This window comes from Microcaecilia unicolor, chromosome 1 (genome assembly GCF_901765095.1).
Source record: "Microcaecilia unicolor chromosome 1, aMicUni1.1, whole genome shotgun sequence".
NCBI classification, from domain to species: Eukaryota; Metazoa; Chordata; class Amphibia; order Gymnophiona; family Siphonopidae; genus Microcaecilia; species Microcaecilia unicolor.
This window is the reverse complement of record NC_044031.1, coordinates 184,160,068-184,186,153: the sequence shown is the minus strand read 5'-3', so window position 1 is coordinate 184,186,153 and position 26,086 is coordinate 184,160,068. Positions and strand designations below refer to the sequence as shown.

The window sequence follows — 26,086 nt, the reverse complement described above, 5'->3', positions numbered from 1 at the left end:
TAGTTATTTGGTACTAATTATGAGTTACACGTGCATCTGCCCTACACCCTATTCTATACCATGGGCACCTAAAGTTCATAGCGTGCAACTCAAAAGGGGGTGTGGCCATGGAAGGGACATGGCGGTTCAGGGGCATTCCCAGAAATTAAGCACCAAGTTATAAAATAATTGGATTTCCATGCCCAACTGCCATCAGTTGGGTGTTAGGATTTACATCAGGTTTCAGTAGGCGTAAGTTCTCACACCCAAAGATGCACATGGGAATCTGCTCTAAGCATTATTCTATAAAGCTTGCTTAGTGCTAAGTGTTCTTTATAGGCAATTCTATATATGCCGCCTTAACAATTGGCGCCATAAAGCCAATGAGGTTAGCGTGATTCTATAAACTATGCTTAAAGTTAGGTGTAATTTGTAAAATACGTTCAAGTGCCATTATTGCACCTAAAATTTAGGCCACCTAAAACCAGGCCTAAATACATGCGCCCAAGTTGGGCACAAATTGGGGGTATTCTATAATAATGTGCATAGTTTTTTTAAATGGCCACAACCTGCCTATTCCACACTCATGGCCATTAGACTGTGCGCATTAGAATTTACGCACACCACGTCATAGAATACACCTAGAAAGCTGTGCGTGTAAATTCTAATTAAGGTCAATTAGTGCTGCTAATTGGTTTTTAAGTACCAATTAGCAGCACTGAATGGATTGTTATTCAATTAAGTTGTGTGCACAATTTGGCCGTGTGGCCAAATTAGCGTGCACAACTTAAGTCACCATATATAGAATTAGGTGGTTAGTGGTTAGCATGGTTCTTAATGACACCTAATTTTGGACGCCATTTACTGAATCGGGCCCTAAGGCCTTATTCATGAAACATTTTCTCTAGAGGTACAATACAGAAGAAAACTCTTGATAAATCAAGGACTTACTATGCATGCTGTACATATTTCGTATCACATCCCTTTCTAGAGAACAGCAGATGCACTAGATGTGTGAAAGAGCTGAGTATGAGTCAAATGGTACCCCACACAGATTACTCCCCCCCCCGCCCCTCCAATTCCCTTCATGATGACCCTTCTTTCTGTACTTTACACAGAGTATGACAGAAAACCAGAAGAGCTTGGAGACACTGCAGCCACACAGGCGTTTATCAACTCTGCCGATGTTGTTGTCATTGGATTTTTCAAGGTTTGTTGCTTTTTATGTTATGCTAAAGCAAACATTAAAAGGTGCTCCTATACGCACAGAATGTGAAACGTTTTTGAATAAGAGCCAATATGTCACAGAGTAGTCAAAGAATAAAGGAGGTGCTGATGGGAAAAGTATCCACACTTTCTACCCTTGATTGACACTCAAATAACTCAGTCCAGGCAAGAATTTGGGTTCCTGAAACAAACAGTTTGCTTTAACAGAAGGAACAAAAAGTCTCATAATGATAACAAACTACATAAACATATAAGCATTGCCATACTGGGAGAGACCGAAGGTCCATCAAGCCCACTATCCTGTTTCCAACAATGGCGAAAAACCAGGTCGCAAGTATCTGGTGATCCCAAATGAATAAAACACCTTTACTTCATTGGTCAGGAGCTGCAGGGCTAATCACAAGTCAAAGTCTCATATTTTTGTAGCACCACTAGAGGTCTCTGCTATCTACCTAGAGCAGAACCTTAGAGGTCTCTTCTGAAGAACCTGGTAAATAAACAACCAGTACACAGACCAAGAATCCATTTCACAAAATTTCAACTTCAGCCTTCTCCGGGGACTATGGTTCCTTGGTTTCCCATGATTCTTCACTTTCATATGCCTGCTAAGGTCCAGGCACTGTCATTTTGAATAGGATCAAGTGAGCACTTCTCCTGAACATAAGAATTGCCATACTGAGTCAGACCAATGGTCCATCTAGCCCAGTATCCTGCTTCCAACAGTGGCCAATCCAGGTCATACGTACCTGGCAGAAACCCAGTTAGTAGCACCATTCCATGCTACCAATCCCAGGACAAGCAGTGGCTTCCCCACATCCATCTCAATAACAGACTAGGGACTTTTCCTCTAGGAACTTATGTAAACCTTTTTTTCAACCCAGTTAAGCTACAGTGGTGGAAATAAGTATTTGATCCCTTGCTGATTTTGTAAGTTTGCCCACTGACAAAGACATGAGCAGCCCATAATTGAAGGGTAGGTTATTGGTAACAGTGAGAGATAGCACATCACAAATTAAATCCGGAAAATCACATTGTGGAAAGTATATGAATTTATTTGCATTCTGCAGAGGGAAATAAGTATTTAATCCCTCTGGCAAACAAGACCTAATACTTGGTGGCAAAACCCTTGTTGGCAAGCACAGCGGTCAGACGTCTTCTGTAGTTGATGATGAGGTTTGCACACATGTCAGGAGGAATTTTGGTCCACTCCTCTTTGCAGATCATCTCTAAATCATTAAGAGTTCTGGGCTGTCGCTTGGCAACTCGCAGCTTCAGCTCCCTCCATAAGTTTTCAATGGGATTAAGGTCTGGTGACTGGCTAGGCCACTCTATGACCCTAATGTGCTTCTTCCTGAGCCACTCCTTTGTTGCCTTGGCTGTATGTTTTGGGTCATTGTCGTGCTGGAAGACCCAGCCATGACCCATTTTTAAGGCCCTGGCGGAGGGAAGGAGGTTGTCACTCAGAATTGTACGGTACATGGCCCCATCCATTCTCCCATTGATGCGGTGAAGTAGTCCTGTGCCCTTAGCAGAGAAACACCCCCAAAACATAACATTTCCACCTCCATGCTTGACAGTGGGGACGGTGTTCTTTGGGTCATAGGCAGCATTTCTCTTCCTCCAAACACGGCGAGTTGAGTTCATGCCAAAGAGCTCAATTTTTGTCTCATCTGACCACAGCACCTTCTCCCAATCACTCTCGGCATCATCCAGGTGTTCACTGGCAAACTTCAGACGGGCCGTCACATGTGCCTTCCGGAGCAGGGGGACCTTGCGGGCACTGCAGGATTGCAATCCGTTATGTCGTAATGTGTTACCAATGGTTTTCGTGGTGACAGTGGTCCCAGCTGCCTTGAGATCATTGACAAGTTCCCCCCTTGTAGTTGTAGGCTGATTTCTAACCTTCCTCATGATCAAGGATACCCCACGAGGTGAGATTTTGCGTGGAGCCCCAGATCTTTGTCGATTGACAGTCATTTTGTACTTCTTCCATTTTCTTACTATGGCACCAACAGTTGTCTCCTTCTCGCCCAGCGTCTTACTGATGGTTTTGTAGCCCATTCCAGCCTTGTGCAGGTGTATGATCTTGTCCCTGACATCCTTAGACAGCTCCTTGCTCTTGGCCATTTTGTAGAGGTTAGAGTCTGACTGATTCACTGAGTCTGTGGACAGGTGTCTTTCATACAGGTGACCATTGCCGACAGCTGTCTGTCATGCAGGTAACGAGTTGATTTGGAGCATCTACCTGGTCTGTAGGGGCCAGATCTCTTACTGGTTGGTGGGGGATCAAATACTTATTTCCCTCTGCAGAATGCAAATAAATTCATATACTTTCCACAATGTGATTTTCCGGATTTAATTTGTGATGTGCTATCTCTCACTGTTACCAATAACCTACCCTTCAATTATGGGCTGCTCATGTCTTTGTCAGTGGGCAAACTTACAAAATCAGCAAGGGATCAAATACTTATTTCCACCACTGTAACTGCTGTTACCACATTCTGGGGGCAACAAGTTCAAGAACTTTTGGAAGGTTATTCCACTCAGAAGGTCCCTAATGAAAAGGCTTTATTCTGTGTTTCAATAAAATGTCATTTCCTGATAGAATATGCCACAGTTGTGACCTGCCACATCTCAAGGAATACTGGGGCTTATATATTTTCAAGATTAAACTGAATTAATATTGTACTTTTCTATACAGAGCGGGATGAATGATCAATAAGATCTTAAATTTAATTCTCCACAGCCCTGGGAACAGGTGTAAAGAATCTGTTCACTCAAAATGGCTGCCACTCTTTTCTCCAGCACAGATAAAGAAGCTTTCAAAACAAGGTCTTGTTCACGTCCATCTCCCATGGTGCTGCATTAAACACACCTGAACCTATGACCGAGGTTGGAAGACAGGGAAATGTTACACATCTAAATGTTCCCCAAGGTTGTAAAGTTGTGTTTCATGAGTGAGGCATGCATCAGACAGGGTGTAGCCCTGTCTAACTGAAAAAGCTTCACCAGTCTCCTTGAACAGTGAAGGTATTATGTATAAATTTCACAGATGGACATTTTCCCCAACCCTGGTGTATTCACAATTAAAAACAGAAACACATGGTCTACCCAGTTAAAGGCTTCTTCTTGATGTAAGGAAATTAGACCCACATTAATGCTAAAAAGGTTTGAACCTGAAGTAACTTAACAGGTTAGTTTTTCATATTTTCCTGTTAGAAATGTTACTTCAGGTTCAAACTTTTTTAGAGAAGCAGTGTGTACATTGGATCAGGTTGCACAGTGTAGTGATTATGTCATTTATCCAGTTGGTCAGGGCATGTGAAAACATTAGTAGTCTGAACACGCAGAAATATAGTTCAACAAACAAACTTTAGATTATACGCTTTATTAGAGTGAATGGATTTCTGACTAGCTTTTGAAAACTGTACTCCCTTAATCAGGTCAAAACAAAACGATGCTGTTGCTGGAATATAATTTGCCCAGGAGAGGGAATCTGCTCAGGCCTCCTTTGTAAAGTAGCAGATTAATGATTGCTCGCCTCATATGGTCAGGTAACTCCTGTGCTCTGCTACATTCCTACAAGAGCAGATGGAAATTTTTGCATCGTATGGAACAATTTGCATATAGCCCACATAGATGCCTGTAGAAGCAAGGACCAAGTTTAAGATCTTCTTGTCTTTCAACAGAAAGATGGCTGGGTATCTGAGACAGAAGCTACATTTAGATATGTGGAGACATCAAAGAGATCTTTTTCGCATTGTGCTTCAAGGGGGTTGAAATTTGCAACCTAAAGAGCTGAAATCTGTTGAGGATTGTTTTAACTTTAGGAAGTAACTGAAGATGTGGTTGTTTGAATACCTTTTGGATTGCTTATAAAAGACAATTTCTGATCTTTTTCTGGGAAGGTTTATGTTTTTCTGCTGATGTGATTTTAAGCTTTTACATTTTGTTTTTTTGTTTGTGTCTGCTTTAACTGGTTGTTTATTATGGATGATTTATGTTATATATGTTGAACATTACTTAGAGCATTTGGAAACTATCAGTAATATATAAATGTAGGAGTTGATATCCAAAGCAATTTCAACATCCATTCAAATTGCTTGTCCAGGGCTAACTGGGCACATTGAGTGGCAACTTAACTACTTAGTGCTGCTGAAAATGTCCAGTTAGTGCCCACTTTGTGGGCATTCTGTGGGTGGAGTTGGCACTTAGCCAGTTAAGTGCAGGGCCGCCGAGAGACCGAACCAGGCCTGGGGCAGAGCCATTGCCCCCCCCCCCCATGATTGTCGCCGCTGCTGCCACCCCATTTGTCGTCCACTCCCCCCCCCCCACACACACACACACACGATCATCACCGCTGCAACAATTGAAATACCTTGGCTGGCGTGGATCCCGAGGCCCCGGCAGCAGAAGACATCATCCTTCAGCGCTGACTCTTCACTCTGCCGATTGCCTGCCCATGCGGCTGCTTTTTCTCTCAGGGCATGCTCGGTTTCAATTCCAAGCATGCGATCCTGAGAGGAAAAGCAGCCGCTCAGCAAGCAATGGGCAGAAGAGCAGCGTTGGAGGAAGACCTGAAGTGTCTGCTCCTCTGGGTTCTCCCCAGCCTCCAAGGGGAGCCTGGCGTCGGAGTTTTATCTCTCCTGCTCCTGTCGGGACGCGATTAGGAGCAAGAGAGAGGCCCAGGTCCGGGGAATTTTGCCCACCCTGTCCTCCCTCTCGGCGGCCTTGGTTAAAAGCCAATATTCAGCCCTTAATCACCGGATTCTTTATATCACGCCTAGCATTTCGTGCCAAAATCTAAGCGTATTCTATAATAATGCATGTAACTTAATTAGCTTAACAAGCCAATCAGTGTTTTTAACAGCACTTAAGCAATAATGAATACTAATTAGCATGGTTGCTGCAAGACACGTATTGCCTCTTTTTTGGTTCGCTCATTCCAATGAAGGCCTTGGCAACAGTTTCCTTCATCCACCAGAACCCTTATTTTTATTGCTTTAGCACAAATTTGATGTACCCTTCTGGACTACTCTCAGTGAAAGCCCCATTGACAATAACAGGGTGTGCATTAACATACGATAGTGAATCTAACCCTAATATTGTAAGCCCTCTTGGGGCAGGGAAATATCTACCATACCTGCATGTAACTCTCTTTGAGCTACTACTGAAAAAGTGTGCTGTAAACTAAATGAATAAATAAACCATACAGGGGTTTTTCTGAGGCACAATCTACTGGCTTTCAAGAAGATCAGGATGTCCAAGAATTAGCCTATCTTGCAGTTTAGGAAGGAAGTTATACCTTTCCTCTAGCAGTGGTGTAGCCATAGGAGGGGGGAGATGTTCAGGCCCCTAAATAACTGCTGCACTCATTGAATGGCTGGCAGAATGCACAAGCTCTGCCAGTCAAAAAGATCCACCACTTGAACCCCACCAATGGTGCCTCAGCAGCAAGGAAGTCGGTGGTGTGCTTTCAGCTGCCTAAGCCAGCACTCCTTTTGGATGCTCATTTCATGCATGAACTGAGCATGCTCGGGGAGTGCAGGTGTCAGTGTCTGGAAAGCATGCCAATGACTTCCTTGCTGCTGAGGCAGTACTGGGTGGGGGGGATCAGACAGTAAATCTTTTCAGCTGGCAGGGCTTGCACATCCCCACCATCAAAGGTAAGATTTTAATGTAGGGGGGAGGAAGAGCAGAGAGAAAATGCATTGCCCCTCCCAATCCACCTCTGGGTCCCCCAAAAATGGTCTGCTGGCTACACCCCTGAAACTAGAGAACTTTGATGATGTGATCAAATTTTAAAATTAGAATAAGGATGAATAGCCTTTAATAAACCAAATATTCTTTATATATTTGCAGTTTTACAATGTCTGAATAAATGATTTGTTTAGTCTGCATCCCCTCAGTGCTCAAATAACAAAACCTACCAAACAATAAAGGCAGTCCGCAGATACAGTGTAATAGTCTAAACATAGTTCCCTTCTCTGACTAGGTAAAGATATCTTATAGGCTGTCTTCCAGGTATGTGTCCAATTCTCAGTGCCAGTTTCAGCTGGAGCTCTAAATTCCACTGACAGATGAGGGAAGGGAAATTTTAATTACTGTATGTCTGTGACACTATTATATGATAACATTACAGAAACTGTTTTCTGTCCAAAGCCTTTGCTCAGAAAGAATTTGCTGCAAGCGTTTAAATGCTCCAGAGGCCTTCTCTGTGAAAGGGTTTTGGACATAGAAGATGATGAAATTGTAGATTTAAATTATAGGAATGAGTAGGTATTATAATAATTATAATAATGATAATAATAATACTAAAACTAACAGAAGGGATGGTAACCAAGCAACTCACAAATTATTTAAACAAATTCTCTACACTACACAACTCCCAGTCAGGATTCCGGTCTAACCACAGTACGGAAATGGTACTAGTTACTCTCATGAATAAATTCAAACAAATGATCGCAACGGGCAAGAACATACTACTTCTACAATTTGATATGTCTAGCGCCTTCGACATGGTTGATCACAGGATACTATTACATATCCTCGAGTACTTCGGAATTGGAGGCAACGTTCTCAATTGGTTCAAAGGGTTCCTAACCACACGATCATATCAAGTGACATCTAATTCGACCACATCAGCTACATGGATACCTGAATGCAGAGTTCCACAGGGATCACCCCTCTCACCGACCTTATTCAACTTAATGATGATACCCTTGGCGAAATTACTATCAAACCAAAACCTTAACCCATACATATACACAGATGACGTAACGATCTACATCCCATTTAAACAAGATTTAAAGGAAATCTCCAATGACATCAACCAAAGCCTGCACATCATGCATACATGGGCAGACGCATTTCAGCTGAAACTCAATGCAGAAAAAACCCAATGCCTAATACTCACCTCGCAACACAACACAAACAAATTCACCACAATTAACACACCAAAATTGAATCTTCCAATTTCGGACACCCTAAAAATTCTTGGAGTTACCATTGATCGACACCTAACACTTGAGAGTCACGCGAAAAACACAACCAAGAAGATGTTCCACTCAATGTGGAAATTAAAAAGAGTAAGACCTTTCTTCCCAAGGACAGTCTTCCGCAACCTAGTGCAATCAATGGTACTCAGTCATCTAGATTACTGTAATGCACTCTACACTGGCTGCAAAGAGCAAATAATCAAGAAACTTCAAACAGCTCAGAATACTGCAGCCAGACTCGTATTCGGCAAGTCAAAATATGAAAGTGCAAAACCCCTACAAGAAAAGCTACACTGGCTCCCACTCAAGGAACACATCATGTTCAAAATATGCACCCTAGTTCACAAAATCATTCACAGAGACGCCCCAGCTTACATGTCAGACCTGATAGACCTACCACCCAGGAATGCAAAAAAATCATCTCGCACATTCTTTGATCTTCACTTCCCCAACTGTAAAGGTCTAAAATACAAATTAACGCATGTGTCAACCTTTTCCTACCTGAGCACACAATTCTGGAACGCGCTACCGCGCAGCTTAAAAATGCTCTATGAACTAACTAACTTCTGCAAACTACTGAAGACCCATCTCTTTGATAGGGCATACCACAAAGATCATCAAATGTGAATTCCTGTACAAATATCCAGAACTGACTACAATATTCGATTGTTAAATCTACTAATATGTTTTATCATTATCAAGTAACCCAAGATCCTCCTGTAATGCCAAATATATATTTTCTTCTGTTTCCACTATTCATGATGTATTGTAAGCCACATTGAGCCTGCAAAGAGGTGGGAAAATGTGGAATACAAATGCAATAAATAAATAAATAATAAATTCTGAAATTAACTTTTGAAATTATTTAAAAGGGTGACCCCCCAGCTCATGTGCCTACAAATGTAAGACCTTGGTCCTTCCAAACATAATACCTCAGACAAATGGTTTCCAGTGGCTATACAAGACAACAAAGGCAATCCCCAAGCAAGCTAAATGAGCCACCCAGCCAGGGCCTATCATGGGGTGAAGGACCAGCAGGGTCATTTGGCTTGGGCTTCACATAGGAAATGGATCAAAATTCAAAGCACTATAACCAGCCAGAAATGGCTCCTGACCAGTTCAGTCACCTGTTTGGGACTAACCGGTCATGTTCAGCACCTCTTAACTGATTAGTGCTGCTGCTGAAAATGAACTGGCTTAAAGCAGAACTGGCTATTCTGGGGGTGTTCCAGGGGCAGAGTTGGCACTTGGCCAGTTAGGTGCCAACATTCAGCACTTAACTGGCCAAGTTGACCACATAAAAGTCAGTCCTATCTTTATCAGGGGTGGTGGAACATTTTTTTGTTTGGGGTTGCCCAAACTCTGTACCCAGCTCCACCTCCAACCCTACCCTAATCCTTCCCTACCATTCCATAGTCCCCCTCCCCTTGGCATCCAGCATTTCTTTCCTTCAACTCCCCCCCCCCCCCCCCATTTTCTCTAGCATTTTTGGCTTCCACCCCACCCCACCCCCCCACCCCCCATTTGTCTCCAGCATTTTCTTCTTTTCTCCCTCTCAACCCCTCCTCATGGTCTCCAGCATCTCTCTGTTCCCTCCCCCCCCCCCCCCCCAACATGGAATTCAGCATCTTTTTCCTTCATTCCCCTTCTCCTTCCCATGTCCCTTTTTCAGAATCTCTCCTTCCCTTCTTCCTTCCCCCTCCTGCCCATGGTGCACCCTGTTTCCCTTGCACAGCCCTCAGGATGGCCCTAGAGAGGAGTTCTCACTCATATGCTGAATGCATGAGTTGAGAGAGTTGAGACAGAGGCATCGACAAAAACCTGGCTACTGAATATAAAATTTTGCTGCCAATAAGATAATTCAAATCTGAATTGGTCAGTGTTATTATTCTACATCTGCACTCTCCATACGATCCTTGTCAGATTTTTAATACAAAAGAAATATCTTTGTTCTTCCTTGCTGCCCTAGATGGGATGTTATTGTTCAAAGTTGAACAATGTCTCAAACATTAAAAAAAAAAAAAAAGAGCAGAGAAGAGAGTCACTAGCTGTGCTTGTGCTAATGCTGACATAACAAGAAAGACAACACAAAGAGTGGAGTTGACCACAAAGAAAAAGCCTGTTCTAGTAACGTGTCGTTAGGAATCTTTACTGACAAATGCACAGTTCTCAAAATCCAATGCACTAGTTATGTGGATGGACCCAAATTCTCAAATCTCAAAATCCAGTATACATACTATACAGATGGACCCAACACAGGCTGATGAAAGCTTGTAAGCTGTATAATATGTGTGGAGTGGCATTTTCGATATGATGTCTAAGTTGGACTTTGGACATTTTGCACTAAACATCCAAAATGTAAATTGGAAATAGGGCCATTTTTGCAACAGACATACATCTTTTTTTTTCTTTTCCAAAAATGGCCGTATGCAAGATGTGTTGTCCACGTGGAAAACACAGAAAATCGAGCCATTGGGATGTAGAAGGAGCCAGCATTCTTAGTAGACTGACCACACACATACATCCCAGGACAGCAATGGGGCACCCTAGGGGGCACTGCTGTGGACTTCATATAAAAGCTCCCAGGTACACATCTCACCATTACCCCCTTATACTGTATGGAGAGCCCTCCAAAACCTGTTAAAAACCTACTGTACCCAAGTATATACCACTACCATAGCCCTTATGACTGCAGATGTCACCTATATGTGGATGCATAGAGGGTATATGGTGGGTTTTGGGGGGGCTGACACTTTCCACCACAAGTGTTACAGGCAGAGTGGATTACGGGCCTGAGTCCTTTTCTCTACAGTGCACTGCAGTGACCACTAGACTACTCCAGGAATCTGCTTGCTGCTCTAATAGAACTGGCCATAACATCTGAAGCTGTCATAGAGGCTGATAAGTATTATTTTTATTCACATCTTGGGGGGAGAGGGGGTAGAAGGGGGTCAGTGACTCCTGTGGGAGTAAGGCGGGGGTTATCCCTGGTTCCCTCCAGTGGTCATCTGGTCATTTAGGGCACCTTTTTGTGCCTTATTTGTTTGAAAAACAGGTCTAAATCAAAACATTAAAGTAATAGCCCTAGACATTTTTGATTTGTTCCATTATGGCTGTAAAATGTCCAAGTGTTAGGAATACCCTAAAACTGCCCTAATCCCAAAACCAATGTGCCCCTGACACACCCCTTTGTGATTTGGACACACTACAGATACATTGCATAGATAAACATCTCACAACTATACTTCTAGCAAACTATAAATGTTACTCACAGTCACTCACTGAGAGGAAAAATACTTCAGATACCCGGTACTATTTCATTCAATTAGTGAGAAGTACCGCTCCGCTCAGCCGCTGTTTAACTAGATTTCTGTACTGCTGCTGGCGGGCATCCTCATGAGTGTGTAAAAAACCTCTCATAAGTGCTATTTCTAAATTAACCTTTTGAGTGTTCATATATTAGAATAAGCACTTATCTTAACTGGGCGTGTTCTAGCGGGTTCGTTCTACAGCGAGCTCCTGTTTCGCTTTTGCTTCCTTGCTTCCTTGAAATTATTTAAAAGGGTGACCCCCCAGCTCATGTGCCTACAAATGTAAGACCTTGGTCCTTCCAAACATAATACCTCAGACAAATGGTTTCCAGTGGCTATACAAGACAACAAAGGCAATCCCCAAGCAAGCTAAATGAGCCACCCAGCCAGGGCCTATCATGGGGTGAAGTAGTACTACTACTACTCAACATTTCTAAAGCGCTACCAGACTTACGCAGCGCTGTACAGTCAAACATGAAGAGAGACAGTCCCTGCTCAATAGAGCTTACAATCTAAAGGACATAACATAACAGAGATAATCAAATTAGGACAGCATAGTGCATCTGATTACACAATAGTTCATAGGGACAGACTAATAGATCTAAACAGCTAAAAACAATTAAGTTATGCAAATGCATAATACAGACAGATTGGTAGTAGTATTGAATAGAGGAGTAATGGTTAGGTTAAGTGCCAAAAGCAGAGTCGAAAAGATGGGCTTTGAGCAAGGATTTGAAGATGGGTAGGGATGGGGCCTGACGTATCAGTTCAGGGAAGTCTATTCCAGGCAAAGGGTGAAGCGAGGCAGAAAAGGCGGAGTCTGGAGTTAGCGGAGGTGGAGAAGGGAGCAGAAAGGAGGGATTTGTCCAGTGAGCGGAGGTTCCGGGTAGGAATGTAGGGGGAGATGAGGGTGGAGAGGTAAGGAGGGGGAGCAGAGTGAGAGCATTTGTAGGTTAGTAGGAGAAGCTTGAATTGTATGCGGTAATGGATCGGAAGCCTTAGGAGCCAAACCCTCAATATCTGTGCCCTCTTGCAGTGTCGGCTTCTTTTCATATCCCCACTGCGCCGACAGTGCTTATTCTAATATATGAACAGAGTACACTCAAAAGGTTAATTTAGAAATAGCACTTATGAGAGGTTTTTTTACAGACTCATGAGGATGCCCGCCAGCAGCAGTACAGAAATCTAGTTAAATAGCAGCTGAGTGGAGCGGTACTTCTCACTACCAACCTGGTTAAAAAGGCATACCCTACTGATCCAACTTAAATGCCTAATCTCTGCAACACAACCAAACTAAAGCACGTAAAGGACATAACACAACTCTTTCATTCTCAGATTCCCTAATGTGGCTGTGCCACATGAACTTGATTTTACCACAACATCACCCTGTATTTGTTCACACCGGAGCCTGCAAAGGCCTCTCCAGTACTATGTAAGCCACATTGAGTCTACAAATAGGTGGGGAAATGTGGGATACAAATGTAACAAGTAAATAAATAAATAGTATCGGGTCTCTGAAGTCTTTTTCCTCTCAGTGAGTGACTGAGTAACATTTATAGTTGTGAATTGAATTCAACAGCAAACACCAGGTGGATTAAATTTAAACATAGATAAACATCTGCAAAATAGATTTTGAAATTACTGATTTGGACATTTTTAGAAGAAATCTGTTCAAATGCTGCATTATGACACTTTTTGGTCATTTTTCTCGTTTGAAAATGAACCCCATACTGGATTTTGAGATTTGAGAATTTGGGTCTATCTACCAGAAGCATAGCTGCTGTGGGGCCACGGGGACCTGGGCCCCCGTAGATTTGGCCCTGGACCCCCCCTGCCGGCAACCCTCTCAACCCCCCCCCCCCTCCCGCCACCAACCCACCGCCTGCTACCTTTGCTAGTGGGGACCCCAACCCCCGCCAGCCGAAGTCTTCTTCCTTCGTTTGGTTTCTGACTGAGTCTGACGTCAAGGCTTCGTTCTGTTTCTGTGAGTCTGACGTCCTGCACATTGTACATGCAGGACATCAGACTCAGTCAGAAACCAAACGAAGGAAGAAGACTTCAGCTGGCGGGGGTTGGGGTCCCCTGACAGCAAAGGTCGTAGGCGATGGTGATGGCAGGCGGGGGGGTCAAAGTTGTTGGAGGTGTCGGCAATGGCGGGCGGGTGGGGGGGTCAGTGTCGGCAATGGGGGGGGGTTGGCAGCACCGGGGGGGGGGCTAAAATGTGCTACCTCACCTCGGCTCTGGACCCCTTACCGTTGAAGTCTGGCTACGCCCCTGCTATCCACACAGCTAGTGAACTGGATTTTGAGAACTGGGCATTTGTCAATAAAGATTCCTAATGACTTGTTCCTAGCTGGTACAGACTTTTTCTGTGTGGTCATTTTCTGTGTGGAAGTGTGTGGTTTTCCCTTTTTTTTTCTGACATAACAAGAATACCAAATCTTCAGGGACAGACAAGTCAATAAAGCCTCTGGAGGCTCTATATGCACAATACTCAACAAATGTGGATAGGCAGAGAACATCTGGACTGATTCATGAGGGACATACAAAGAGAATCACATGGTGCAGCAGAGAAGGAAGACTGTAGACAAATGCCCAGCACATTAACTAAGAACACTGCTGAATGCAATGCTTGATTGCACATCCATCATCTCATGGGTCAAGGGCTCATACATAACTTCAAGCGGCATTGCAGACCACCAGTCCTTGCACATATAGTAACACAGTTAGACAGCTTTTACCTAGAGTAGCTAACTGACTCCAGATTTTCAGGACATGCTGAGCTAGTCCTGGCTTTGTCTCATTTCATGCAGGGAATTATAGTTCTGATTTCTTTATTGCATTTTATAAGGAAAGGAAGACTGCAAGTCCCTGCATGCAGTAGGGTAAAACCAGGAGTGGATTAACCTGTCCTGAAAATCTGGAGTCAGCTGGCAACCCAATGTTACCAAAGAGCAGTCCCTTAACATCTGAAAGCGATTTACCTTATTAAGAGCCTATTTACTTAGCAGTGGGAGCAGTTAGGGGGACAATTAAGCTAGCTTAGATACCAAGATTCAGCATGCTTAGTACTAATTCATTGACTGTCTGGGTGCTCAGATTCCATTATCGAATACTAGCATAAGTTGACGTTTCCATGCTAACATCATCACACCCACTTACGCCATGTCAATAGCAGGTGAAAAAGTGCATGCCTAAAAGTGGCACTGTACCATGCAACTTCTGTACATTACAAGCATAAATGTGGGACCCACCAAGCCCTTCACATGTCAGTGGTGTAGGCCTGGGCCGACCCACTTTCGTGTCAGTCCTACCCAAAATTCTTACGCACTTCTTATTGGCTGGTAGGGATCCCCAAGCTCCACCAGCTGCAGGCAAGAACAGCTCCTTTTCCTACTTGCTCTAGCTGACGGCACTGCCTACAAGCTGCCATCGTGCTGGCCTTTCCCTGCTGCACATGCACAGTTTTCACGCATGTGTGAAAACCGAGCAGGTGCAAGGGGCAGGGTAGTGGCTGTGCACTGTCAGTGCCGCCAGTTGGAGCAAGAAGGAGAGGGAACTGTTACTGCTGCCGGAGGACCCCTTCAGCTGCTGGGGCTTGGAGATCCCCACCAGCAAAGGTGTTTATTGTAAAGTTTTGACTTGGCATGAGGGGGGGGGGGGGTGGAGGGGTTGTGGAGACTACAGTACAGCTGCCCACCTAGTTTGTCCAGTGGCCCGTCCAAAGTTTGAGGTCTGGCTACGCCTCTGGCCCATGTGTACACCCTCTTGCAATGATGCCATAAGTGTGTTGAGTGCATGGGTAGCATTTAACGCATGTAACTTTAACAATCACACGTGAGTGCTAATATTCTACAAGTTACACACGCAATTGGCACCTAACTGTAGACACTAAGGGGTTCATATTTAGCTGGCAGCAATCAGGTTTTGCTGAGCACTGCCGATGTTATTCCTGGATATTCAATGCCAGATCCTGTCCAGGCTTCAGCACTGAATACAGTCCTTTCTCGCTATTCACGAGTTCAATATTCACTGTTTCATATATCCGCAAAGGTGCGAATAGAGGACTCAATTCACCATTCATGCCGCTGTATTCGTGTATTCGCAGACATGCGCATTACAAAAAAGCCTTTGTTCCTTTTGCTTTGCGTTTTTGGTGCTATTAATGCATTAATTGTGCACACATGTACATGCTGTCCCGTTCAGGAATCTAACTTTGCATTTCCCATAGAACTAATAGTTCACTTTCCGCGGTTTCATGGAAATATAGGTACGGCCAGAACCTAGCCCCATGTTCAGTATTTCAGTATTTGCAAATTCGCGTATCATGAAGTTTTCTAAGAACCATACCACTGCGAATAGCGAGAATGGACTGTATCTGATTTTGCAGAGCCAGCTAACACATAGGCGGTTAACTGTGACATTCAGCACTTAATCGGCTATGGGTTACCGCAGAAAGACAGGACTGACTTTTATGCGGTTAACCTAGCTGGTTAAGTTCTGAATATCGGCACTTAACCGGCCCCTAGAACACCCCCAAAATAGCCAGTTTTGAATTTGGTGCTAAGCAATTATTTTCAGCAATGCTGACCAGTTAGGTACTACTGAAAATGACCAGTTAGCCCCAAACAGGTGATTTAAATGGCCACAAGTTGTTCCTGGCCAGTTAAATTGCATTGAATATCGACCCCTTAAAGTTATAGCATGAGGGGGACGATTTAGTGTCTAAGGAGCTAACATGCATTACCTGCTGAGAATCAGCAGCGAATGGTCAGATTGTGCCTTATGTTAACGCAGAGGTAATTACCCCACACCAACTGTTACGTGGCAGATAACGAGACTTGGTTAATTCCATCTGAATATGCGTAATATAGTAACATAGTAGGTGACAGCAGAAAAAGACCTGTACGGTCTATCCAGTCTGCCCAACAAGATAAACTCATATGCGCTACTTTATATGTATACCTGACCTTGATTTGTATCTACCAGCATGCAGTTGTTTTTTTTATATACTTTATTTATCAGATTAACTCAATAACATTACAAGAATTCACTTGTGACAACTAACACAGGGTAACAGATGAACAAATTATAAAGAAACAATAACTCTCTTGAATAAGGATAACCCTTCCTTAGACCACAAACTTAGGAGAGTAGCTAGATATTAAAAGGAGAATAAAAGAGGAAATATAATATTAAGAAAAAACCCAAGCCTGCTTAGATACCCACTGTTACCTTATAACACTGAAATTAAGCTGGTTCAACATCTCTAGATATTCTTTTCAGGTCAATAAAGGACTTAAGATGTTCTGGTGCAAAGAAAACATTTTTCACTCCTAAATACTGTACAATACATTTGCACAGATACACTAACAGGAAAGTCGCCCCTAATGCTTTTACACCTTCTCTCATAGCCAAAAAACATTTTTGCCTACTTGTATAGTCTCAGGGGGAAACCCATAGTTTCTGACCACAAAATAACTTCTGGGAGTTCTTAAAATAAAGGTGTAGTAATGCATTTAAATCCTGCTCAAATGCAAGGGTTCTAGGCAGGGGTGTGCTGGTAAATTGTTAACAGGGGGCTCTCTCTCGCCAGCAAAGTAAAAGAGAATTCAGGAGGGGCCCAAGCCCACATTTTGGGATCCATTTGTTAAAGTAGCCATGGAGAACCGGCTCCCAAAATTCTTAAAAACTTAACAAACGGCTCTCGAGAGCCTGTGAGAGCCTGCTCCAGCACACCACTGGTTCTAGGTGATCCTGGAAATATAGACCGGTAAGCCTGACATCAATGCCAGGCAAACTAGTGAAAAATATTATAAAGAATAAAATTATAGAACACGTAGACGAACATGGTTTAATGGGACAGAGCATGGGTTCAGCCAAGTGAAGACTTACCTCACCAATTTGCTTCATTTCTTTGAAGGCATGAATAAACATGTGGATAAAGGTGAGATGGTTGATGTAGTGTATCTAGACTTTCAGAAAGCTTTTGATGAAGTTCCTCATGAGAGAATCCTGAGAAAATTAGAGGCAAGGTTCTGTTGTGGATTAGGAATTGGTTATTGGACAGAAAACAGAGGGTAGGGTTAAATGGTCATTTCTCTCAATGGAGGAGAGTGAACAGTGGAGTGCTACAGGGATCTGTACTGGGACCGGTACTATTTAGCATATTTATAAAGGATATGGAAATCGGAACAACGAGTGAGGTGATCAAATTTGCAGATGATACAAAACTATTCAAGGTTGTTAAAACACATGCGGACTGTGAAATATTGCAAGAAGACCTTAGGAAATTGGAAAGCAGGGCGTCCAAATGGCAGATGAAATTTAATGTGGACAAATGTAAGGTGATGCACATTGGAAAGAATAATCCAAATCAGAGTTACCTGATGCTAGAGTCCACCTTGGGGGTCAGCACTCAAGAAAAAGATCTTGATGTCATTGTAGATAATACACTGAAATCTTCTGCTCAGTGTGTAGTGGCGGCCAAAAAAGCAAACAAGATGCTAGGAATTATTAGGAAAGGGATGGTGAATAAGACCAAAAATACTATAATGCCTTTGTATCGCTCCATGGTGTGTCTGCACCTTGAGTATTACGTTCAGTTCTGGTCACCGTATCTCAAAAAAGATATAGTGGATTTGAAAAGGTTCAAAGAAGAGCAACTAAAATGATAAAGGGAATGGAACTCCTTTCGTATAAGGAAAGGCTAAAGAGGTTAGGGCTCTTCAGCTTGGAAAAGAAACGGATGAGGGGGGAGATATGATTGAGGTCTACAAAATCCTGTGTGGTGTAGAATCAGTAGAAGTAAATCGATTGTTTACTCATTCTAAAAGTACAAAGCTTAGGGGACACTCCAGGAAGTTACATGGAAATACTTTTAAAACAAATAGGAGGAAATATTTTTTCACTCAACGAATAGTTAAGCTCTGGAACTCTTTGCTGGAGGAGGTGGTAACAGCGGTTAGCATATCTGGGTTTAAAAAAGGTTTGGACAAATTCCTGGAGGAAAAGTCCGTAGTCTGCTATTGAGACAGACATGGGAAGCAACTGCTTGTACTAGGATTTGTAGTATGGAGTGTTGCCACGATTTGGGTTTCTGCCAGATACTTGTGACCTGTCTTGGCCACTGTTTGGAAAACAAGATACTGGGCTAGATGGACCATTGGTCTGACCCAGTATGGCTACTCTTATGTTCTTATCCAGGGCTTGTTGCACAGAGGAAGAAGTTCTGGTCAGCAGCAGTAAGGCCCTAACAGTCCCCTTTCTCTTTGTGTGAGGCATTATAAGAAAGAGGGAACCAAATTTCAGACAAATTCAACTGGAGATGCTATGTACTCCAGACACTCAGGTGCCATCTTGGCCACTCCACCAATTAATCTACAGCATACTACTACTAATAATCATTTCTATAGCAGTACTAGATGTAGTCAGCACTGTACACATTATATACAGGTACAATCTAAGTTGTTTTGTACGTGGGACAATGGAGGGTTAAATGAATTGCCTGAGGTCACAATGACCTGCAGGGGGAATTGAACCCAGGTTGCCAGGATCAAGGCCTGCTCCACTAACCATTAGGCTACTCGCCAGCATGCAGTTAATATGTGAATTAGCACGCACTGTAAAGCCACAACAGTAAGCTACTGCACTCGTAACAGCACATCATAATTCGCATGTTAACTGCTTAATGCACTTTAGTAAAAGGGCCCCATCAAAAATGACTAATGAGCCAACATGTCCTGAGATGGTCCCTGCTGAGATTTGCACATCTGTTGTTAGCATAGCTGAACTCATATGAAAGAGAAAGCAGGAAGCATATGGCAATGATGAACCACCATCAGCAACAGCTGATATATGGTTGCAATTTAAAAGGCATAGTGATACGTCTAGGCAAGGGAGCAAGTGAATTTGCTGTTGGTTTCATATACCCGAGCAACCCTTGAAAGACTATCTGCCACAGTAGTACAGTAGATACAAATCACAACCATTATTGAGTGAGCTTGTGTGAGTTTCTGTTGCACATATGGGGGTAATTATATAAGCAATTTATACATAAAAACAGCATTTTTTGTGCAGAAATGGGCATTTATAAAATTGCCCAAAATCTACGTATTTGCAGACAGTCTACTGTGTATTTTTGTACCTGGAATAAGTGTGGGTGCTCCTGGGGCAACATTTGGGCAGGGTGTGCTCTTGTATGCATGTTTCAAAAATATTCACCTAAGTGCCCAAAATAAAACTGAAAAGTTGTGTGTGCCATAGAACAGAAGGAACTTTGTGCAAGAACTTTATCATGGCACTTATAGAATGTGCCTACAGTAAGTTGGCATCCTTTTGGACATAACTTTGTAAGTCTAAGTGCTTTTAAAATACGCCTCAGTGTGGTTTTATAAAATAAGCATGAGTTATGTGCTATCTACCGCACAAGTAGAAAGTCTTATAAAATTATTCTCTACACTTGTATTGTTTTTACCATTGATGATTGTATCATTTAAAGCAGTAAAAATTTACACAATTTTGTCTGGTTCTGGTTAAATACAATTTTGGTTGTGTGCACATAAATTGTAATCCCCATGTGCACAACACTGAAAGAGATTGCATTTGTAAAGGCAAAAGAAATCCAGGCACCCAGTGAAAATATGTCAACTGATACCCATGAAAATTACCTGGAGGCTTCCTAGGTGCCTTTCCCTGAAGTCCAATCCCAGGGGCTTTGTCTTGGGCCTGCTTCACCCCTCTTCAGGCTCTGCTCCCTCCCAGCACTCTTGTCCCTCCCCTTCCCACTCTGCCCAAACTAAGCAACTTCTGCTTTCTCTCTCTTGCCTGTCACTCCATTTTCCTCCACCTCACCATCCAGCTCTTCTTTAAAATCCATCCTCTCCACATTCCCTCTTTCTCTTTTTCATCCTGTGCCAAGACATACACACAAACTGCTCCACTCCAACTTGCAAATCCTCCACCCCTGGTCCACCAGCCTCTCTTTTATAAGGCTGCCAACTAGATCCAGATTTGCAGGACAGGATTGTTCCAGTCCTGGGTTTACCCCGTTGCATGCAGGGACTTGTGGTTCTGATTTCCCCATTGCATTCCCTAAGAAAAGCAAGACTACAAGTCCCAACATGCACTGGGATAAACCCAGGACTGGATCAACCCTGTCCTGTGCATCTGGATCCAGTTGGCAGCCTTACCCTTTCACAAAACTCCTTCATCTCACCAGCCCCCACTCCTCCATCCCACCAGTCCCTTTAGCATACAGCTTAATTACCCCTCTACTTGACTTACACTCTGCCCCCCCCCAGCCCCTCTTTCAATCCATCATCCCCTTTTTCACCTTCATAGTTGATGCCCTTCCCATCTCTCATGCTCTACAGTCTCAGAAGAAGAAGAAGAAAAATAGCAGCATGTCCAGCCACATCCTCCTTCTCTGCTGCCAGGGTCTGACTGCCTCTTTGAACGGCTTGATTCAAATTAGCAGTTGTTCCTAGATGGTAGAGAAGGATGATATAGCCCAGAATGCTAATGGTTTTCTTCTCCTTCTGTATTTCACCTACGCTGCACCATGATGCACCTACCTTATATGCACCACTGGGTGTAAGGGAGGAAGAGATGTCTGGACTTCTGGACTAGCTGGAGTACGAGGCAGAGCAATGCTAGACCAGCCTGGGGAGGGGGGGCAGATGGGAGGGGTGAGAAAAGAATGTTTCCTAGACCTAGGGAGGGGGTTGGTGGGAAGAAGAAGAGATGCTGGGACTATGGAAAAGAAGGAACAAGGAAAGATGCTGGACCTGCTGGGGAAGGGGGTAGACACATGACATGAAAGAGAGAAAGAAACACTTGCTTGAGCAGGGGGCAACAGGAGGTCAGGAGGAAGGGAAGAGAGGAAGAGATGCTGGCCACTGGGGAGGGAGGGAGAAGGAAGGAAAGAAATGAAATGGTGGCCCCTAGGGGTAGGAGCCAGGGGACAGTAAATGATGTGTCTTTATCTGCCGTCATACTACTACTACTACTACTACTTAACATTTCTAGAGCGCTACTAGGGTTATGCAGCGCTGTACAATTTAACAAAGAGAGACATAGTAAAAGTCATAGTAAATAGCGGCAGATAAAGACCTGTACAGTCCACCCAGTCTGCCCAACAAGATAAACTCATTATACATGGAATGTGATACTTTATATGTATACCTGAGTTTGATTTGTTCTAGTCATTTTCAGGGCAAAGACCATAGAATTCTGCCCAGCACTGTTCTTGTACTAAAATTTCTGAAGTTAACATTGAAGCCCCTTAAAATTTACACTCCAGCCCATCCATATCTATTCAGTTACGATCAGGGCACAGACCATAGAAGTCTGCCCAGCACTGGTTTTGCTTCCCAATTACCAGTGTTGCCACCCAATCTTTGCTAAGAATGAACCCATGAAATCTTAGCAGAGATTGCATGTGAGAGAGATACCAGTGCCAGAAATGGTATTCAATGTAGATGAGTTAGAGAATCTGAAACAAGTTGGAGTGGAGGAGTGGCCTAGTGGTTAGGGTGATGAGCTCTGGTCTTGAGAAACTGAGTTCAATTCCCACTTCAGGAACAGGCAGCTCCTCGTGACTCTGGGCAAGTCACTTAACTCTCCATGGCCCCAGGTACAAATAAGTACCTGTATATGTAAGCTGCATTGAGCCTGCCATGAGTGGAAAAGCACAGGGTACAAATATAATAAAAATAAATCTCTGTGCACCTGGATTTTGACAAATTGAAGAGTAGTAAATCACCTGGACTAGATGGTACATATCCCAGCGTACTGATGAAATTGCAAAATGAACTTGCAGAGTTAGTAGTAATTTATCTTTAAAATCAAGTTTTCCTCTGATGTTTTGCCTCCTGTGAATCGGATTTATTATCTTCCTGTAAAGAATGTCCATGATGAGGCGGTAGGCCGAGTGCTGGATCCATAGTTGGACTTAAATAATATCAGCTATACTAGAAGCATCTATGACAGAAATTATGAAAAGAAATACATTAATAGTGTCCATGGTGTTTGAATAAGATATGAACTCTATTATGAAACAATATTTTAGACACCCTCAAGATCTTTTTGGGGGGTTCTAAAATATGGATATATCTGGATGTTGCAAAGATTACCCAAGAAAGGAGAAAGGCCTTTCTTGCAATGCATCTTTTTTGTTAACATTTCCATGTAAATATAGAATTGTACAGCTGTGTTCCTTCTAGGACTTTAAAAAGATCTAATTTTGCTTCTTTTGATTTATACTCAAGGTATTTTCTGTTAATTCTTGCTTTCTGATTTGTTACTTCTATTTTTACTCTTATATCTTATGGATTTCTTTCTCCTCATTATTGTGGTCTAAGGAAGATTATTATAGTCTTCTTTTTTTTATTATTATTAATGCGGTAATTTCATTTTTGGCATGTGTCCGATAAGCACGTCTGAAAAGTATTTTTTATTTTCGGGCACACGTAATGGACACGGGCCAAGTGGCATTTGACGTGCGTAGGTCATTACCTCCCAAATTCTTTACTGCTAGGTCAATGGCTGGCGTTAAGGTCTCAGACCCAAAATGGATGCGCAGCAATTTTCATTTTGCTGCACGTCCATTTTTGGCAAAAAAGGCTAGGTGCGCTGAAAAATAATTCTGCGCATGCCCAAAACACGTATCTACACTACCGCAGGTCATTTTTCAGCGCACCTTAGTAAAAGGACCACACAATTAACACTCAAGTCCACAATATTAGGATCTAAGACTTAATGAGAGGAAGATAAGAAAAAATTAATTAAAGGCAATAATATACCTGAGGTACATGAGCTAGATATTAATTATATAAAGAGCCCTACTCAATCTCTTGAAACTCTCTTAGTTGCCAAAAAAAGCTGACAAGTGAGAAGGTTCAAAGAAAACATATTTTACAGCATTATCTACTATAATAAAACTCACCCTCAACGTTCTGAAGACAACGTTCTGAAGTCACTCAGTCACTCACTGAAGGGTTCATGGATTCATGATGGTGAAGCCACAACACTGACCATCCTGCTTATAATCCAACGAGAAAAACGCCCAAGTTCCGACCTAAATCGGGAGATGGACGTTTATTTCACAAAAAAAACGAATAAAGCGGTATAATCGAAAGCCGATTTTGGACGTTTTCAACTGCACTCCGTCGCGGATGCGGACAAAGTTGATAGGGCGTGTCAGAGGTGTGGTGAAGGCGGAACTGGGGCGTGGTTATCTGCCGAACAGAGATGGGTGCATTTCACCGATAATGGGAAAAAAGTATGCGTTTTTAGCTAGAATTTAGGACACTTTTCCTGGACCCTGTTTTTTCACGAATAAGGCCCCAAAAAGTGCCCTAAATGACCAGATGACCACTGGAGGGAATCGGGGATGACCTCCCCTGACTCCCCCAGTGGTCACTAACCCCCTCCCACCACAAAAAATGAAGTTTCACAACTTTTTATTTTCACCCTCAAATGTCATACCCAGCTCCCTGACAGCAGTATGCAGGTCACTGGAGCAGTTGTTAGGGGGTGCAGTGGACTTCAGGCAGGTGGACCCAGGCCCATCCCCCCTACCTGTTACAATTGTGCTGCTTAATGCTTATTAGTCGTCCAACCCCCCCAAACCCACTGTACCCACATGTAGGTGCCCCCCTTCACCCCTTAGGGCTATAGTAATGGTGTAGACTTGTGGGCAGTGGGTTTTGAGGGGGATTTGGGGGGCTCAACACACAAGGGAAGGGTGCTATGCACCTGGTAGCTGTTTTACCTTTTTTTTTGTTTTTGTAAAAGTGCCCCCTAGGGTGCCCGGTTGGTGTCCTGGCATGTGAGGGGGACCAGTGCACTACGAATCCTGGCCCCTCCCACGAACAAATGCCTTGGATTTATTCGTTTTTGAGCTGGGCGCTTTCATTTTCCATTATCGCTGAAAAACAAAAACGCCCAGCTCACACATTGTTGAATAAAACATGGATGTCTATTTTTTTCGAAAATACGGTTCGGTCCGCCCCTTCACGGACCCGTTCTCGGAGATAAACGCCCATGGAGATAGACGTTTTTGTTCAATTATGCCCCTCATGTCTCTCTGCCCCGCCCTCGCATGACGGACCAATCAGAAAAAACACCCTCAACATTCTGAAACACAAAGGACCATCACAACACCGTTCCCAGGCAACACTAGGCAACGTAAGACGGACCAATCAGAGGAAACTACGTGACAATAAGGGAGGAGCATTCCCCAGCAGAATGGCTCATTATCTGTGCAGCACGAAGAGCACAGAACCACCGCTGGAACGAGAGAAGAATATTCCTGCTGTGGGTATGTGCAAAACTAGACAGGGGGAGGGGGGGGAGAAATTTTTAAATGCCTAATGCCAATACTGAAGAGTGCCAGAGGGCCTATAGCACAGACTATATTTGGGATCGCTTGACATGGAGTCAGAGGAGCCGGAAAACAACGTTCCCGTCACCATCTGGGACATGGGCGAAAAGGACAAGCTGCGGCCCAGCTGGAAGGATTACCCGCGACCCAGCCAGCAGCAAACAGCGACCAAGGAAGGGGGAGGAGTACTCCTTCCCTGCCTAGGAATCGCTGGAGACTGGCTGCCAAACAAACGAAACAACCGCACACCGACGCACCACCTCCATCATCAACAACCTGCACACACACCGCACCCTCACACACTCACACACACACACACACACACACAAAATAACTCTGTGACACATACACACACACAAAAAAAAAACCACATGCTAGCGCCCGTTTCATTGGTTTCGGAAACGGGCCTTTTTTACTAGTATCTAATAATACATGTACATGGATATCGTAGAAAAAAGGTTCCGCCTATTTGCAGAACATCAGGTTTTCAGCAAAAGAAACTGCTTACATCTACATTGAGTATCTCTTGATACATCAGGAAATAATTGAATCTTAAAGCCTAGAAACAGTTTCTCTCTGTTTAAAAAAAAAACCATTCTCAATAACCATTGTTTATCAGGAGATAATACCACCAAAGCAACCAATGTCGCTGCGGTGGCTACTTCTGAATCCGAAGTATCCAATATAGTGGAAACATCCAGAGATTCTTGCTGGTTTTCCACTGCTTTCCTGGGCAGATAATAAGCTTGTGTAAAAGGAGGAAATTTATCTTCCATTAAACCCCAAATTTCCTTCATATAACGCTTCACCATTTCCAAGGGCCTAACTGTAGATACCCTTGGAAAGTTTAAAAAGTGAAGATTATTACTCCTTGCCAAATTTTCAAAAGTCTCACATTTACTTCTCAAATTAGACTTTTCCTAGTTCACACTTCCTGCCCACATATTTTAATCTATTAAGTGAGTGCTTTACCATTCCTTCTAATCAGGACATTCCACAGCCAAGTGAAAGCTTCCTGCCCAACTACATTCAGGGTACATTTACACCAAACAGCAAAGTTCTTTCTCTCAGCTGATCTGAGCAGACACCATCAGAACAACCTGTGGTTCTATATAAGCACGTATCTTTCCAACAAGCTCAATGCATGTGCACTATTACCTGTATCTGAAACTGTGAATCTCCAA

The 26,086-nt window shown here is 43.2% G+C and overlaps 1 protein-coding gene across 1 annotated transcript in view; it reads left to right on the top strand.

Annotated features, from left to right (window-relative positions):
- Nucleotides 1-26,086, top strand: part of ERP27 (endoplasmic reticulum protein 27) — a 77,691-nt gene that overhangs the window by 12,740 nt on the left and 38,865 nt on the right. The window contains exon 2 of the mRNA XM_030189985.1: nt 1,098-1,189. Within this exon, the coding sequence (XP_030045845.1) occupies nt 1,098-1,189 (92 nt within the window). The remainder of the gene's footprint in view (nt 1-1,097; nt 1,190-26,086) is intronic.